This window comes from Phyllopteryx taeniolatus, chromosome 17 (genome assembly GCF_024500385.1).
Source record: "Phyllopteryx taeniolatus isolate TA_2022b chromosome 17, UOR_Ptae_1.2, whole genome shotgun sequence".
Taxonomy (NCBI): domain Eukaryota; kingdom Metazoa; phylum Chordata; class Actinopteri; order Syngnathiformes; family Syngnathidae; genus Phyllopteryx; species Phyllopteryx taeniolatus.
In genome coordinates this window covers 8,411,735-8,430,427 of record NC_084518.1, presented here as the reverse complement: position 1 = coordinate 8,430,427, position 18,693 = coordinate 8,411,735, and the positions used below count along the sequence as shown (strand labels likewise).

The 18,693-nt window shown below is 42.1% G+C and overlaps 1 protein-coding gene across 42 annotated transcripts in view; it reads right to left on the bottom strand.

Annotated features, from left to right (window-relative positions):
• The window catches only part of LOC133466730 (HMG box transcription factor BBX), a 208,161-nt gene extending 189,721 nt beyond the window's left edge, over positions 1-18,440 (bottom strand). For 20 of the 42 annotated variants that reach the window (XR_009785021.1, XR_009785022.1, XM_061750676.1 and 17 more), the window contains exons 1-3: positions 3,316-4,830; positions 1,762-1,883; positions 1,344-1,681 (exon numbers count right to left, since the gene is read on the bottom strand). Coding sequence is in view for 30 of the 42 variants with exons in the window: in XM_061750676.1 (XP_061606660.1) it covers positions 1,344-1,429 (86 nt within the window). In the remaining 12 variants the exon portion in view is untranslated. The other 22 variants (XM_061750664.1, XM_061750669.1, XM_061750663.1 and 19 more) reach the window with 20 other exon arrangements.
• Positions 18,441-18,693: the final 253 nt, after the last annotated feature.

The following is an 18,693-nucleotide window of genomic DNA, read 5'->3' as shown; positions in this document are numbered from 1 at the left end:
TCAGCCTCACAGTTCTGAGGACTGGGGTTCAATCCCCGGCCCCGCCTGTGTGGAGTTTGCATGTTCTCCCCGTACCTGCGTGGGTTTTCTCCGGGCACTCCGGTTTCCTCCCACATCCCAAAACATGCATTAATTGGAGACTCAAAATTGCTCATAGGTGTGAATGTGAGTGCGAATGGTTGTTTGTTTGTTTGTCCCCTGCGATTGGCTGGCAACCAGCTCAGGGTGTACCCCGCCTCCTGCCCGATGATAGCTGGGATAGGCTCCAGCACGCCCACGACCCTAGTGAGGAGAAGCGGCTCAGAAAATGGATGGATGGAGGGATCATTTATATACAACCATAGCATATCCGTAATCTGGATATAACAGAATGAATAGCTTCTGTGGGATATCTCTCTACTTCCTTATAATCCTATATAACTATTACTTTATAGAACATCAAAATAGTACTATAGCAATATAAATAATATATACACATCCTTATTCCTATATTCGCTAATACAAATTATTCTAACAGGAATGACAGTATTTTGGATTTTATAGAAAAGAAATAAGATGGACCACCACAAACAAAACAAAAAAACAACTATACCTGTATAATATACATTTAAATGTATTTATTGTACCATATAATGTTTTAAATTTATGTTGGTACTCCTACCTCCTCATATTTTGTAATGATCATTTGTGTTTTTAAACTGATTGATGTTTTCACAGTTTCAGCTCCACACTCATCTGTTCCTTAGTCTCACTCCATTACTTGATGTGCACTTTTTTTGTGTTGCTGCATTTTTGACAAACTTTGGCTTATTTCTTAATTTATATTTTGTTTTTCTTGCAACATTTTCGGGATAAAGTGCAAGTGGAGGCGCCTAGAGATCTGCAGAACACTTGGATCGATGCAATGGTAATGATCATAATGGCAGCTTGTTTTCTACAAGTGTATGGGTGCTTCAGAAATCTGTCAGGAACACCCAAATGGATGCCCAAGACAGCCAAATGAAAAGGAGTAGAGGACACAATGCAAATGTCACGAGGCCATACTTGGAAATGATCCTGCTCTTTCTTAAAATGTTCATACTGTAAATAGATATCAATAATGCACCGCTGTCAGTTTTTTTCCTGCCAAGTGTTTTACCCAATTGTTTATTTTCTTATTTACTGCAATGACTCCAAGTACAAATATAACACAAATTAATAAAATATTCAAACAACAGAACAAAGATACAAATTGGCAAAAAATTAAAATACAAATACTCCCAGTGATAAGGTAGTGAACATGGTGCAAAACTGTAAACATAAAATGCAAACGATGAGAAAAATGTCATCAATTTAACTCTTACAGTTGATCTATCTGCTGGGCTGACTTCAGTTGAGCCAGCAACTCTTCGTGGCACCTCTGACTGACAGAGGAATTGGAGAGCGTCATGTTCCCGCCGACAATTATGAGGCCGTGAGGGTGTTGCTGCTGTATGGGTGCTGGAGGAAGGTGCCACCTGAAGGTCCAAGCTTCTCTGGTCTTCTTACTTCCACTCTCACTGATGTGCCAACCACAGGAAAGACAACATCATGATGCAATCAGCTCAATAAGGTTCAGTGTCTGGTCCCAAGCCTTCATTTGCTGGCATTGTAGGAAATGGTGAAGGGCTGAGGCTTCAGGCAGCATTATCCTCCAAGATCTCTACAATACATACAAATAATTGGCTATCAAACATTGTAATATTGACATCACTTTTGTTACTTTTATCATTTATTTCTAACCTTTTATGTGATTGACCTCAGCTATAAACAGGTTTGCCACAGTGGTGTATGCAGTCGTGCTGATGTACTTCGTAGCTGCATCTTGTACTCTCTAGAAAGGCGGATCCAAATACAGGCCAGCTCTGTTGTCCACATAGACCAGAGGGGGAAAACATTTACATTACAGCTAGCCTGCTGTAATTTTTTGCATCACAAATATTTTTGGAATATTATTTTTTTTTGTAATAACCAGATAAGGGATATGATATGCTATGGTCTTTGATAAATGTTTAATCAGTTAAAACAATATTCAGAATGTGCATTACTAGTCCAGAGATTATTCACTGCTACATAGGACATTAAACATTCTCCACATAAACAGGTCATGAAAACATAAACATATATCCATCCATCTATCCATTTTCTGAGCCGCTTCTCCTCACTAGGGTCGCGGGCGTGCTGGAGCCTATCCCAGCTGTCATCGGGCACGAGGCGGGGTACACCCTGAACTGGTTGCCAGCCAATCGCAGGGCACATACAAACAAACAACCAGTCGCACTCACGGGCAATTTAGAGTCTCCAATTAATGCATGTTTTTGGGATGTGGGAGGAAACCGGAGTGCCCGGAGAAAACCCACGCAGGCAGAACATGCAAACTCCACATAGGCGGGGCCGGGGATTGAACCCGGGTCCTCAGAAATGTGAGGCTGACGCTCTACCCAGCCGGCCAATAAAAATATATATATATATATATATATATATATATATATATATATATATAAAGCGAGAGCGAGCCGTGAAAAAGTATTGGCCCCCCTTTTCAAATTCTTACGTTTTTGCAGTTTCCCCACTTAGTATCAGACAATACAGCCAAAGTGAACTTAAAATACTGTATTTTACCGGTGATTTCGTTTAGTAAGGAAAAAAAACATTCATAGTTACTTGGCCCTGTGTGAAAAAGTAATTGCTCCCTAAACCTAATAACTGGTTGGGTCATCCTCAGCAGCGACAACTGAAATCAAGGGTTTTCTATAACTGGCAATGAATGAATTTTGGCCCACTCTTCCTTGCAGAATTGTTTGAAATCAGCAAAAAGCAACAGTTTTTGAGCATGAAGGCCCTTTTCAAGGTCATGCCACTGCATTTCAATCGGATTCAATTCTGGACTTGGACTAGGCCACTTTAAAACCTTCATTTTGTTTTTTAAGCCATTCAGAAGTTGACTTGGTGGTGTGTTTTGGATAGTTATCCTGCTGGAGAACCCAAGTGCGCTTCAGCTTGAGTTGCACAAATTGTTGGCTGAACATTCTGCTTCAGGAATTTCTCTTAAAGCGAAGAATTAATGGTTCCATCAATCACAGCAACTAGTCCAAGTCCTGAAGGAACAAAGCAACCCTAGACCACACTACCACCACCATGTTTGACTGTTGGTGTGATGTATTATATATATATATATAACAAAAGAAATCTAGCCTTTATGTTGTTTGAGGTTAGCAGTGGTTTTCGGCTTGGAATTCTGCCATGGATGCAATTTTTGCCAAGTCTCTTCCTTGTTGTTGTGTCATGAATACTGACCTTAACTGAGGCAAGGGAGGCCTGCACTTCTTTAGACGTTGTCCTGAGCTCCTTTGTGGTCTCCTGGATGAGTCATTGCTGTTCTCTTGTGTAATCTTTATAGGCCGGCCACTCCTGGGAAGGTTCACCTTTGTTCTATGTTTTCTCCATGTTAGGATAATGGCTCTTCCTATGGATTTGCTGAAATCCTAAAGCTTGAGAAAACACTTTCCAGACTAATGTCAATTACTTTATAACTCGACTGTTCTGGAATTTCTTTGGATCATGTCCTTTTGTTGCAGGAGTTTTAAATCTTGTATCCGACTTGATTTTGTCGGCACAGATTATGTTTAAGTGATTTCTTGATTGAACAGGTCTGGAGATAATCAGGCCTGGGTGTGACCAGTGAAAATTAACCAAAAATTGTGATTAGCCACAATTAATTAATGATTGAACAAGGGAGTAATTATTTTATTTAAATTTTTACTCTATTATTCAGCTGCAGCAGGCTCCCGTCCCAGCTCTTCGGCAGCTGCGCCAGGCACCCGTCCCGGTTCCTCGGCACCTGCGCCAGGCACCCATCCCGGTTCCTTGGCAGCTGCGCCAGGCAGCCATCCCGGCTCCTCGGCAACTGCGCCCAGCACCCGTCCCGACTCCTCGGCAGCTACGCCAGGCAGCCGTCCCGGCTCCTCGGCAGCTGCGCCAGGCTCCCGTCCATGCTCCGGCGGCGCTCGTACAGCGGCCGGCTCCCGTCCTTGCTCCGGCGGCGCTCGTCCAGCGGGCGGCTCCCGTCCCTGCTCCGGCAGCGGTCATCCAGCGGCGGGCTCCCGTCCCTGCTCCCGGCTCCCGTCCAGCGGCCGGCTCCCGTCTCTGCTCCGGCGGCGCTCGTCCAGCGGCGGCCTCCAGTCCTTGCTCCGTTGGCGCTCGTCCAGCGGCCGCCACCCGACCCTGCTCCAGCGGCGCTCATCCAGCAGCCGCCACCAGACACTATTGCCTGGCCCCTGCATTACCATTGGGTTCGGCACCATGGCCTGAATGGCCCTGTAAAAACCCTTGTGCTTGGGTCCTCCATGTTTGAAGCCACTTCTCACCAAAAGGCACATGGCAGCCCTCTTGGAGTTTGCCAAAAGGCACCTTAAGGATTCTCAGACATGCAGAAACAAAATTCTCCAGTCTGATGAAATCAAAATAGAACTTTTTGGCCTGAATTGCAGCGGTTAGCACGTCTGCCTCACAGTTCTGAGGACCAGGGTTCAAATCTGGCCTCACCTGTGTGGAGTTTCCATGTTCTCCCCGTGGGTTTTCTCCAGGTTATCCTACCATGCTTGTTTTGCATGGTAAAACTGTGTGAATAGTTTGTTTATATGTACCCTGCGATTGGCTGGCGACCAGTTCAGTGTGTAGCCTGCCTCTTGCCCAGAGTCAGCTGGGTTTAGGCTCCAGCACACTCATGAACATAGTGAGGATAAGTGGTACGAAAAATGAATGAATGGCCTTAATTGCAAGTGTCATATCTGAACAAGAAGAGGCACTTCTCATCACCTGGCTAACACCATCCCTACTGTGAAGCATGGTGGTTGCAGCATCAAGCTGTGGGGCTGTTTTTTCTGCTGCAGGATCTGGGCGACTAGTCTGCATAGTGGGTAAGATGACAGCTGCCAAATATAGAAAAATTATTTGAGAACTTTCTCCAAAGTGTTCTGGAACTCAGACTAGCGCGTCAATTTTACCTTCCAACACGACAGTGACCCAAAGCACACAGCAAAAGATGACAAAGGAGTGGCTTCAGAAGTAGCCTGTAAATGTCCTTGAATGGCCCAGCCAGAGCCGGACTTGAAACCAATCGAACATCTCTGGAAAGAAATAAAAATGGATGTCCACCGATGCTACCCATCCAACCTGACTGACCTTGAGACGATCTGAAGAGAAGAAAGAGAGCCATACCCAAGAAGACTTTGGTTTGGCTGTGATTGCTGCCAAAGGTGCTTCAACAAAATATTAAGCCAAGGGTGTGAATACTTATGTACAGATTATGTTTAACTGTTTACATTTGACATACATTTGGACAATTGTCTGAAATATGTTCATACTTTGTCATTATGGGATATTTTATGTAGACTTTTTTTTTTTTTTAAATAAATGTGTCAGCTTGAGAATATGTCTAACAGCAAAATGTGGAAAAAGTGAGGAGTATGAATACTTTCTGCTGGCACTGTGATATATATGTTACAGTCCCCTCCAAGAGTATTGGAACGGCAAGGTCAATTCCTTAGTATTTGTTGTATACTGAAGACATTTGAGTTTCAGATCAGAAGATGAATTAGAGTCAAAAGTTCAGAATTACAGCTTTTATATCATGGTATTTACATTTGCTGTTAAGCAAACATGAAGACCAGAGAGCAGTCTATGGGAGAAAAGCAAACCATTTTGAACCTGAGAGGAGGGAAAATCGATCAGAGCTATTGGACAAACATTGGGCATAGCCAATGCAACTTCTTCTTCTTTTCCTTTCGGCTTGTCCCGTTAGGGGTCGCCACAGCGCGTCATCCTTTTCCATGAGAGCCTATCTCCTGCATCCTCCTCTCGAACACCAACTGCCATCATGTCTTCCCTCACGACATTCATCAACCTTCTCTTTGGTCTTCCTCTAGCTCTCTTGCCTGGCAGCTCCATCCTCATCATCCTTCTACCAATATACTCACTCTCTCTCCTCTGGACGTGTCCAAACCATTGAAGTCTGCTCTCTCTAACTTTGTCTCCAAAACATCGAACCTTGGCTGTCCCTCTGATGAGCTCATTTCTAATTTTATCCAACCTGGTCACTCCGAGAGCGAACCTCAACATCTTCATTTCCGCCACCTCCAGCTCTGCTTCCTGTTTTCTCTTCAGTGCCACTGTCTCTAATCCATACATCATGGCTGGCCTCACCACTGTTTTATAAACTTTGCCCTTCATCAGAGCAGAGACTCTTCTGTCACATAACACACCTGACACCTTCCTCCACCCGTTCCAACCTGCTTGGACCCGTTTCTTCACTTCCTGACCACACTCACCATTGCTCTGGACGGTTGACCCCAAGTATTTAAAGTCCTCTACCCTTGCCATCTCTTCTCCCTGTAGCCTCATTCTTCCCCCACCACCCCTCTCATTCATGCACATATATTCTGTTTTACTTCGGCTAATCTTCATTCCTCTGCTTTCCAGTGCATGCCTCCATCTTTCTAACTGTTCCTCCAGCTGCTCCCTGCTTTCACTGCAGATCACAATGTCATCTGCAAACATCATGGTCCACGGGGATTCCAGTCTAACCTCATCTGTCAGCCTATCCATCACCACTGCAAAAAGGAAGGGGCTCAGGGCTGATCCCTGATGCAGTCCCACGTCCACCTTAAATTCTTCTGTCACACCGACAGCACACCTCACCGCTGTTCTGCTGCCCTCGTACATGTCCTGTATTATTCTAACATACTTCTCTGCCACTCCAGACTTCCGCATGCAGTACCACAGTTCCTCTCTGGGTACTCTGTCATAGGCTTTCTCTAGATCTACAAAGACACAATGTAGCTCCTTCTGACCTTCTCTGTACTTTTCCATCAACATCCTCAAGGCAAATAATGCATCTGTGGTACTCTTTCTAGGCATGAAACCATACTGTTGCTCGCAAATACTCACTTCTGTCCTGAGTCTAGCCTCCACTACTCTTTCCCATAACTTCATTGTGTGGCTCATCAACTTTGTTCCTCTATAGTTGCCACAGCTCTGCACATCACCTGTGTTCTTAAAAATGGGCACCAGTACACTTTTCCTCCATTCCTCAGGCATCTTCTCACGCACTAGAATTCTATTGAACAAGCTGGTCAAAAACTCCACAGCCACCTCTCCTAGATGCTTCCATACCTCCACAGGAATGTCATCAGGACCAACTGCCTTTCCATTTTTCATTCTCTTTAATGCCTTTCTAACTTCCCCCTTACTAATCATTGCCACTTCCTGGTCCACCACACTTGCCTCTTCTACTCTCCCTTCTCTATCATTTTCCTCATTCATCAACTCCTCGAAGTATTCTTTCCATCTACCTAGCACACTGCTGGCACCAGTCAACATATTTCCATCTCTATCCTTAATCACCCTAACCTGCTGCACATCCTTCCCATCTCTATCCCTCTGTCTGGCCAGCCTGTATAGATCCTTTTCTCCTTCTTTAGTGTCCAACCTGCCATACATGTCATCATATGCCTCTTGTTTTGCCTTTGCCACCTCTACCTTTGCCCTGTGTCGCATCTCAATGTATTCCTTTCGCCTCTCCTCGGTCCTCTCAGTGTCCCACTTCTTCTTAGCTAACCGTTTTCCTTGTATGATTTCCTGTACTGTGAGGTTCCACCACCAAGTCTCCTTCTCTCCTTTCCTGCCAGAAGATACACCAAGTACTCTCCTGCCTGCTTCTCTGATCACCTTGGCTGCAGTGGTCATAGCCAATGCAACAATTTGGATAAATCAAGAACGACACTACTGGTGTACTGAGCAACAGACATCGAACAGGTCGGCCAAGGTTATCAACAGCAGTTGATGACAGAAACATTGTGAGAGCTGTGAAGAAATTCCCAAAGACATCACTGACAACCTCCACAGGGCAGGGGTGAAGTTATCGCAATCCACTGTTCTAAGAAGACTGCGAGAATAAATATACAGGCCATACCACAAGGTGCAAACCACTCATCAGCAAAAAGAACAGATTGGATTTTGCAAAGTACAGAAATGCGCCACAAAAGTTGTGGAACAAAGTTTTGTGGACTGATGAGACCATGATTAATCTCTACCAAAGTGATGGAAAGGCCAAAGTATGGAGAAAGAAAGGATCTGCTTATAATCCATAACACACAAGCTCATCTGTGAAGCATGTTGTAGGTCATTTCATGGCTTGGGCTTGTATGGCTGCTTCTGGAAGGGGCTCACTAAAGCAAAGAAAAGCAAATTTATTTATATATCGCATATCATGCACAAGGTAACTCAATGTCCTTTACATGATTCAAAGAATTTTAAAAAACTGCTTATCATCATTTAAAACAAAGAGAAAAATAAAAAGTACAATTAAAACAGCGCAAAGTACAAGAAATATTTAAAAGTGGAAATGCTCTAAAAAGCATGAGGAAAAAAAGAAGTTTTTAACCTGGACTTAAAAACATGCACACTTGGGGCTGACGTCACTTCTGTTGGCAACTTATTCCATTTGTGTGCAGCATAATAGCTAAATGTTGCTTCACCATGTTTGCCGGGATTTGAACCCCGGTCCCCAGAACTGTGAGGCAGATGTGCTAACCACTCGAAGTGGCACAGTGGTGCCGGCTGTTGTGGTTTAATTGAAAAATATTTTGGCTCATCCAGTTATTTGTCTGTTTTATACAGTGACACAACACCTCAAATTAACTGCAGTCATGTGGAGACACTGCTAGGTATGTGTGTCATCTGCATAGCTATGATGGTCAAAATTAAAGTTCTGAAAAATTTGACCCAAGGGTAGCATATGCAGGCTCAACAGGAGGGGTCCAAGAACTGACCCTTGAGGGACCCCATAGCCCATTGCCATTCAATGAGATTGAACACTTCTGATGATTACAAAATAAAGTTTCCTCCAGGTAGGATCTGAACCATTTCAGGACTGTTCCATTTAGTACTACCAACGTTTCCAACCCTTTCAACAGTATATTATGATCTACCGTATCAAAAGCCGCACTGAGATCCAACAAGACCAGAATTGAGACCTTTCCCCGAGTCCGTACTCAACCTTATATCATTTAGCACTTAAATAAAGGAAGATCCTCTACTGTGATGAGTTCGGAAACCTTATTGAAATTTGTCAAAAAGTCAAGTTCAGGAAATTGCTGAGTTGATTAAAAATAACTTTCTCAACAATCTTGGCTATGAAAGGGAGATTTGAGATGGGTCTATAGCTTGCTAACATAGAAGCGTCCACCGTTCTATTTTTTAGAAGCGGCTTAATGGCAGGTACTTTAAGAGCTTTCGGAAACTCGCCTGAATGAAGTGAGCAATTGATTATTTGCGCCAAATCAGCTAGCACAGGCTTCACAATAGCTTTGAAAAAGGTCATCTGGTATTGAGCCAAGACACCTCGTTGATGGTTTCAGCTGCTGAGCAGTTTTCTCTCCAGTTTTTGGTCAAATGTATCAAATTCTGACATGGTAATAGTTTTTTTTCCCTGGGTGGCTTCAGATGTGGCAGCACGGTAGAGGACGACTGGTTAGAGCATCTGCCTCACAGTTCAGAGGACCGGGGTTCATCCCCGCCTGTGTGGAGTTTGCATGTTCTCCCCGTGCCTGCGTGGGTTTTCTCTGGGCACTCCGTTTTCCTCCCACATCCCAAAAACATGCATGGTAGGTTAACTGAAGTCTCTAAATTGCCCATAAGTGTGAATGTGAGTGCGGATGGTTGTTTGTTTCTCAGTGCCCTGCGATTGGCTGGCAATCAGTTCAAGGTGTACCCCGCCTCCTGCCCAATGATAGCTTGGATAGGCTCCAGCACTCCCGCGACCCTTGTGAGGATAAGCGGCTCAGAAAATGGATGGATTGATGGGCTTCAGATGTAGTATCATTTTCTGATTTGGCTGCTTTGTGCTGATATTTAACCTGATGGATTGTATTTTTTCACTAAAATAACAGGCAAATTCAATGCATTTATCTGCTGTTAGGAGTTCTGGAGCCATCTACTTCAGGGGGGTTGTGAGCTTGTCAACAACAGAAAACAGTGCGAGTGTTGTTGAAGTTCTTCCTGATTATTTCATAAAAATGTTGCTGTCTAGCCCTGACTAACTCTTGGTTAAAATTAGAAAGACTGTCTGTCGAGGTCATAGTCAATTTGGAGTTCAGTTTTTCTCCACTTCAGTTCTGCTTCCCTACACTTTCATTTCGAGGTCTCTACCATCATTGTGCTCCTCCACGGTGTTCTGGGTCACCTCAAAATTGTCTTAGTTTTAATAGGAGCGACAATATTCATGGCATTTAAGATATTCCAGGTGAAATTAACCAAAAGTTTATCAACTGTCTCAGCATTCACAGTTCGTAGCACAGCTATGGTCTCCATAAACTTAGCGGCGGTACTCTCATTAATGTACCTTTTCTTAATAGACAGAGGTTGTCTGAACTTTTGGGAGAATCTGTAATTCAAAGAATAGCCCAAAATGGTCAGAAGACAGTATGCTTAATGTGAACTGATCGAATTTGAACATCCTTAGAGATTACTAGGTGTAAGATGTTACCTTGAGTTTTGAAGTCGTAATATTTTGAGAGAGGTCAAATGTGTCGAGCATAGCAAATTTCTTCCCCCACCCATGTTATCGTCAAAATGAATGTTAAAGTCTCCCGTTATGACAAAATAGTTTTCTGTACAAATATCTGACAGCAGTTCTGAAAAATCTTTCATAAATTTACCATTGTATCTTGGAGGTCTATTAATTATTAAAACAATAACCTTTGGGTCACAGATATTCAAGAGCTAAACTCACCCAGTATAATTTATTTACACTGACATAATGACTTAAAAATAACAAAATACCACTGCCTTTTTTTCCCTACTCGACGTGTTATTGTATTGTTAACACTTCCTGTTAACCACGTTTCATTTAGTCGCAAAACGTTTAGATCATAGGTTGTAATTATGTCATTAGTCAACATTGATTTATTATCAGTGACCTGATGTTGAAAAGAGCTAGTCTCACAGCAATAACTGGAGACAAAGGTTTGATAAATTCACATTTTATCCTCTCACAGTTTGTAGTTCTACTTTTTTTGTTCCATATTTTTTTGACCAACTTTTTGTCCCTTGTAATTACAACAATGAAAAATGCCTAATCTCCATTGGGGTCTGACTTATTCTGTAAATCTGCAAAAGACACCGCACATCAGTCATATTTGGAGATAAGATTCTTCATGGGTGGAGGAGGGGCCCTTCGCATCTTAGTGGACGTTGGTTTCAGGCGAGGGGGCTGGGAGGAAGATCTTGGCGTGGTGTGCATTGGATTCCAATAGTAACAATAGCCTTCATCCTGTCCGTCACACCTAACAGGGTATTTAGGCTCGTAGAGAGTGAGTTTTGCATTGGGCTTTGCTCCAATTGGGCAGGGAGGGGTGTGGGAGATTCTAAGTGCTGCATCATCTCATTCCTCATTCGTTCCTTCGACTGTTTGGGTGACGCTGGTGACTCTACCTGCGCCTCGTGTCGCCGTAATTCTTGTTCCTCCGATTGTTTGGGAACAACTGGAGACTCCTGCGCTTTTTGTCCTTCAGCTGCATCAACAAGGCCAATGTTTTCCTTTCGGGCCACTGAATGACGTAAAAAATGTTGGCAGCCAATAACTTAACCCCATGCCTATTTAGACAGAAACAGTCTGCCTTGTGAAGACGTCTGTGCTCCCTAAAAACTGAGAAATTATCAATGAAGCTCACGGATGGCGCAGTACACACTTCTTTGAGCCACTTATTTAATTGACTGAGCCTACTGAAACGTTCATCTCCAAATCCTACCATTGGCAGAGGTCCACTTAAACTTCAGCATGCTAACATTGCACTTTCGTGAGAAGATCAATGAAATCTTGCTTCAGTACTTCTGATTGCTGCTTAACAACATCCAGGGTGCCTGTGTGTATAATGACAGATTTTACACCCGGGTGCTCATTAGTGACCTCCAGGATTTTTTTAAAAGAGATATCACATACCATATCATTGGTAAAACACAGTACTTTGGTGTTCTTCTCACTGCAAAAATGTTTCACATCCTTGAGAGCTCCATCACCAACTATTAACGTTTGGGGTGCCATTTTTTTCTTGTGTAATTTAGTTCATACCTTTCAGTTGTGGTGGGGGGTGAACGTTCTTGGCCAGGGTCTTGTAAAAGAGGCTCAAAGCTATTTGTAAGTGTGATGTCAATGTTTTGCATTCACTTGTGTCTCTTTTCTTGCCCTTCGATGTAGCGACCGTCCATGGCCACTCTCTCGGGGTTGAAGAAGCAGGCAACTGAGGCCGCCCGGAGGACTCCAACCAAGAGAAAAGTGAAAACCCACCACCCGCCCTATTATTATGGTTACCAGGTCCCCCACTGGTTACCATTATCCCTGGACCATGATTGTGTGTGGTGGGGTGTAGTGCATTAAAATTGGAGAAACTGGTGGGGGTGAGGCGAGACGGTCACAGGGCAATAATGACCGGCCACCGTCACCCCCACCCAGGCCGACCAGCTCCCCAAAGGATATGCGAATGTGTGTAGTGCATTAAAAATCTGCGGGAGACAAGCATGGCTGTTCCAGAGAGCAGGGCGCAGTGCCAGGACACCCGGCCAAGTGTCCTCCCCAGGCCAAACCTGTCCCTCCCCCACAGACGGGTGTATGATGCATTAAGAACTCGAGGACCAGCAGAGCAGTGAAGGGCGGGGACACGATCAGACCGGAACCAGCACAGATGTGTCAGCACCCGGCCCGGCGCCCGCCCCAACATACCTGGTGCCAGTCCCTCAGGGGACCTTGAATGAGAAATTAGTGTGCCCAATGTGTGGAGTACGTACAGTTTGGGTATTAAAAAATGTGCAGTGTGTGAAGTAAGAGGCTAGACTCCTGCGGGTCCGGCCTGGCCCGACCGGTCGGCAGACCACAGAGAAGAGGGGGTAAGTAGGACCGGGCATCGCCCGAATCCGAGCAACCCCAGCCCAAAACGACCCCCGACCCTGTTAACTTGTCTTGTTCTATTGGTTAGTTATTGCACGTCCTCACTGGGTGTGTGTGTGTGTGTGTGTCCCAAATCTACAAATGACTGCTTTAATGTTACTTGTGTTCAAACATCTAGACTGTCTCACTATTGTTCGGCTGTGGTTTTAATCCCTAGTCCCCTTGTCCACTCTGTCCCTCTGTCTGTCCCCTAAAACCCTTTTCTGTCCGGCAGCCTTTTCAATAAACATCGGAATAATTTAAAAAATAAAAAAATAAGTAGGAGTATTTCAAACTCCCCTGTTGCACAGCAAAACTGTTCCAGCACAAAGGCATACAGATCCACCATTCTGCACGGCCAGGATAGGTTTAGAAAAAACAATTATTATTATTATATATTTTTTTTTTTTTAAATATGTTTTTCCATATGTTTAGACTTTGCTCCCATTAAATTCCAGGGAGAACTGCTAGATGATCCATTACCGTTTCCACAGTCCACATCCGTCCTCTTTGTGGAGCCAGGAGGCTGTCTGTTAGCACCCTTCTGCGCACCATTTTGAGACATCGGTAGAGTGGTTTCATTCCCCGACTGTCCATTTAATTTCCACATACACTTCAAGACGGTGGATTTTCCTTTCCAGGAAAGCCATCTTCTGTAGCAGTTTGTGATCGTCTTCAGTGGACAAGGGAGGAATCTTGTTGTTGGTCTCGTTGGTAATAGCAGGCTTGTGCTATTTAGCAGGCCACACTCACGTAATCGTGAGGGGGTATCAAAATATAGTGGAATATAGCAACAACTGACTGCATCTACAAAAAAAAGTACAGTCCCACAGGTTTAAAAATATCCAGGAGTCACTGCTTCTAATTTCTTTGGAAGAAGAAAAACAAGCTTATCAGCAAGAAAAATGTAAACAGAGGAAAAGCAAGCAGAAAAGCGACTGCACTCTACGAGAGCATCTGTGTTTTAGTCTTTATTGATGATGTAACTCATGATGGTAGCAGCAGAATGAATTCTTAAGTCTATAAAACTATTTTGTCTGGCCATTTACAGAAAAATGCATCCAAACTAATCGGGAGAAACTTCATAATGCAACAAGACAATGACCAAAAACACACTGCCAACACAACAAAGGACTACATCAGGGAGGAAAAGCAGAAGGTCTTAGAGTGGCCTTTTTAACCTCCTGAAGAGGAGACTGAATGGAGAAACCCCCAGAGAAAAAAAAAAAAAAAAAAAAAACTGTAAGAGGCTGCAGTACAGGCCTGGAAAACCATTTCAAATGAAGAATCCAACAGTCTGGTGAAGTCAATGGGTCGCAGGCTTAATGCAGTTATTGCAAGTAAGGGTTATGCCACCAAATATTAAATGCTATTCACTTTAAGTTAATTTTATAATGTCTGTGTCAATACTTTTCCTCAATTGAAAAGTGGGTGGCTTCAAACAATAGATGCTCTGTCCTGAGTCGTTTAACACCCCTAGAAATACCATGAGATAAAAGCTAGAATTCTCAACTTTTGTGTCATATTCATCTTTTGTCTGAAACCCAAATGTCTTCAGTATACACCAAAAACAATGGAACTGGCATTTCCGTTCCAATACTTTTGGATGGGCTTGTACGTTGAACAATACTATGTATACGGCCGATTTAGTGTGACAAAAACTATTCACAAGTGATAAGAAAGGAATGATTACAGGAGCTTCTACTTACTGTTAACACTCAGGGTTGCCATCTTTGAAAGCCAACTCTGGGGGTAGTGAGAAATCTCCAACTCCGAATGGAAGACACCCCGAAATGACGTTTTTCAGAAAAAAATACACAATGTTGAATTTGCAGCTGAATGTTGAATTGGGCAACATAAGCTGAACCAGACAATGTATCTAGAATGCTGAAATATACACTCAATGTTGTATTTTCAACTGAATACATTGAGTATTTGACACTGAATGTTGAGTTTGCAACTGAATACATTAAATATTTGACACTGAATGTTGCCTTTGCAGCTGAATGTTGAATTAAATGTTGAATTAGCAGTTAAATATGTAGATTTTTTGAAGCTGAAAAGCACATTGAATATTTTGATGGTAAAAAAAATCTGTTAGTAATTCAGATTCAAAATGTGATTGCACAGCTACTGTATATTATATCGCCTTAGTTTAACAAGTCCTATTTTCAAAAAGTTATTAATGATTGCAAATTTTAGGCATTCATAGTATAAGCAATGCTTCTTGACACAGCGAATAGTGGTGGCCCACTGAAATACAGTTCTTTTCATTACCGTAAAGACCAAAGTGCAGAACGATAAAGACAAACAGCTTTATAAAAATCGTGTGATTTGCACAATTTACATGTGTTGGCATTAACACTCTGCTGATACAACTGCATAAAATTATCTTAACTCGTGCTGGGCAATAATTTTATATCACTATCCCCCCCACCACCACCGCCCCCCCAATGCCAATATTCGATATGACTCAATAATTACTGTATTAAAGTTTATAAATGTATAAAACGGGACCAGACCAAATTATAACGCAGAATGTTTATTTCACAATTATAAACATCACAAATAAATAAATTACTTTTCCCTGCAGTTATTTCAAAATATAATGATCTCAAAATAAGTGATGCGCCGAAATGAAAATTCTTGCCCGAAACAAAAGAAGAAGAAAAGAAAAAGAAAAAAGAAAATGAGAAACCAAAGGCCAAAAACCAAAGCACCGGAAGAAATTATTATGCCATTTATTAGTAAAAATGCTATGATTAGGGCTATGATTACAGAGCTGCCAACCTATAGAAATTCACTTCCAGAACAATTTGTCTGAATTTCTGAAGGACAGTTATTGCAGTAATTATGTAATAGGATTAAAATAATTCTCCATACTGTTAAATTGCGCAACATAATCCTCTACAGTTGTAATCGTGAACATATTATGGCTTCAATAATTGTTATTTGAATGCATTTCTTCGGGTTTTGCTTTGTGGTAGGTTTTCATCGCTTAATGGCAGCAATGTACTTACACATGCCCAGTTTACTGGAAATCAAGACGACGACACGAAAAAGACACGTGACGTCATGTAGAAGGAATACAATGCGGTGGTCTGTAAATAAAGCAAATAAGAAAATAAATATAAGACTGATTCTTAAGAATGCCACACTGTGCAAATCCAACTGTCCTGAACAGTTAGCTCAGACAAGCGACAGCCGACCCACTGTCAAACTCTTTGCGTGATCGGCAATCGCTCAGGCAGCGGAGCTAGCTATTAGCTGCTAATGCTAAAGTAAACAAACCCCATGAACATTTTCTCTTACATCCAGGATCAGCAAACTACCATCTTGTTACTTTCCTGCCCAGATTTCAGAGCGAACACAAAAAACACAAGCGCTTCAACTGCCACCACGATCGCGCCGTAACGTTGTTTTATTTACATTAGAGGAGTGGCACGAAGTCACTGATCTCTTTAATGTGACATATGCATAGCATTCAAGAATGCTATTGATCTCCATGTTGGCGGAGGTCTCGCAGAGTAGTGAAAAGTACAGAAAATAAAATCAATCTTCTTCCTCATCGAGCATTAGTAAAATATTGATCGATATTTCTTCTTCTTCTTGATATATCACCCAGAACTAATCTTAACTACTCAAACAGATTACACTCATGTCTTTATATCGTCGTAATACCGGTTAAAGACATGCAATAGTTCTGACACTTCTACTACAAATTCATACATATTCATATTTCTGAAAAAACATTTATTTTACTGTCTGCTAGTGTGTGAATGCAAAATAACTGGCTCATCTGGTACTTTAGCTCACAGATCCCTCCGGTGTATTGCAACAACATAATGCGGCTCTCTCCAATGGCATTAACGGTAAAGACAGCCTGAGTGACAAAGAAGGACCATTTGTAAAACAACATGAAAAGAAGGAACTCTGAAGACACCAAAATGCATGCGTAGGGCTGCACAATTAAATTTGAATCATGTTAGATTTCATGAAAAAGGCATATTAAGCAATAGTAGAATATTCTATATATCCAAAAATGTAATTAGCATCTTCAAAAAACACTTCATTTCTGACACTTAACAGTAAAGACATTTTGGCATTAAATGTCTGAAAAATATTACTTCTATAAATATTTTTTTTTCTTAGAAATAATTATGACCTGTTGATGGATAACAACTGTCAATAATTCAAATACTCATATCAGTAAAAAAAAAATATTCCATCCATCCATCTTTTTCACCGTTTGAATTTTCCAGTAAAAAAAAATATATATTTTTTCAAAAGGAGATTATGTGGGCCACCATGTCTTTACTGTTATTGAGAAAAATGAATTAATAAATATTTGAATACGCCACACACGGTGCTCTCAAATTTATAGGCTAACAATTTTTTATCACCTTGCAAAATTCAAATCATACTCTAACAAGCCAAAGGAGATTCCATCTTGCTTTGGCTTCGAGGAAAAAACACATTCGTAGTGAGGTATTTCACACTGTCAAACTCCCTGAAATGTATCAGACTACCCCTCCTAAAATAGTTACAATCGTTAATTAAACTGGTGCTATTCTGTTCACGCATATGGATTTGTGTGCAGCATTTTGCGCTACAGTAGTTTTTGAGTCATATTCCACCACTAGAAATAAAGTAGCTAGTTAGCTTGCTAGCGTTAAACCATGCTAACTGGATGTGTCACCGTTTAAAGACAGAATGATTAGAACAGTGCGAGCTTGCTCAAAATAATATAAGAAAAACCACTGACATCACAAACACAATGCAACGCAAAATAGATTTCAATGGGAAAAGGCCAGCGGGCGGTCATCATCTCCAATACAGCGATAGGAACATTTTTCACGGTTATAAACGGCGAGGCTCATGAGTTACGGCCGAGTTTGCCCAGAAGAAGATTGATAAATGATTCCTTGTCATGACCAATGTAATGTTTTAACGTACCTTTTTTCCTTTTGGAGTATTGTGATGCCCTCTCATTATTAGTGTCGTCCACCTCTTTAACTTATTGACACATCCTAACAGTTAAGCACAAGCTGTACTCAACAGAAACCGCAAGTTTCACTAATCAAGAAGCTTGAAACCCGGAAGCCAGGTTATTTGTCACCAAATTAAAACAAACCCAAAAATTACATCGCGAGATCCCGTTTAATCGTAAAAAAATATTTACCTTATCTTATTTAACCTTTTATGCTCGTCGAGGTCACTGATGGTGTTCTGGTACAATCGCCTCGTGTAAAAATTTTTTTTTTAACCTTTTACTCTCGTCGAGGTCACTGATGGTGTAGTGGTCCACTCGCCTGACTTTGGTGCGGGCAGCGTGGGTGCAGTTCCCACTCAGTGACGGTGTGAATGTGAGTGCGAATGGTTGTCAGTGTCCATATGTGCCCTGCGACTGACTGTCGACCAGTTCAGAGTGTAGTCCGCCTTTCGCCCGAAGTCTGCTGGGATAGGCTCAAGCGCCGCACGACCCTAACCAGGATGAGCGGTGATGAAAAGGAATGGATGCTCGTCGAGATCTAATTTATTATTTGAAATGTTTGTGTGTTCAATTTAATACAGTTGATATATGTAGACGCTTGCATGTGTTCTTGATCAACAAATGACCAAATTTCCTTGATGATTATTGTTGTCATACTTAATGTAACACGATAAAGTAGAAAAAAAGACTATGTCATATC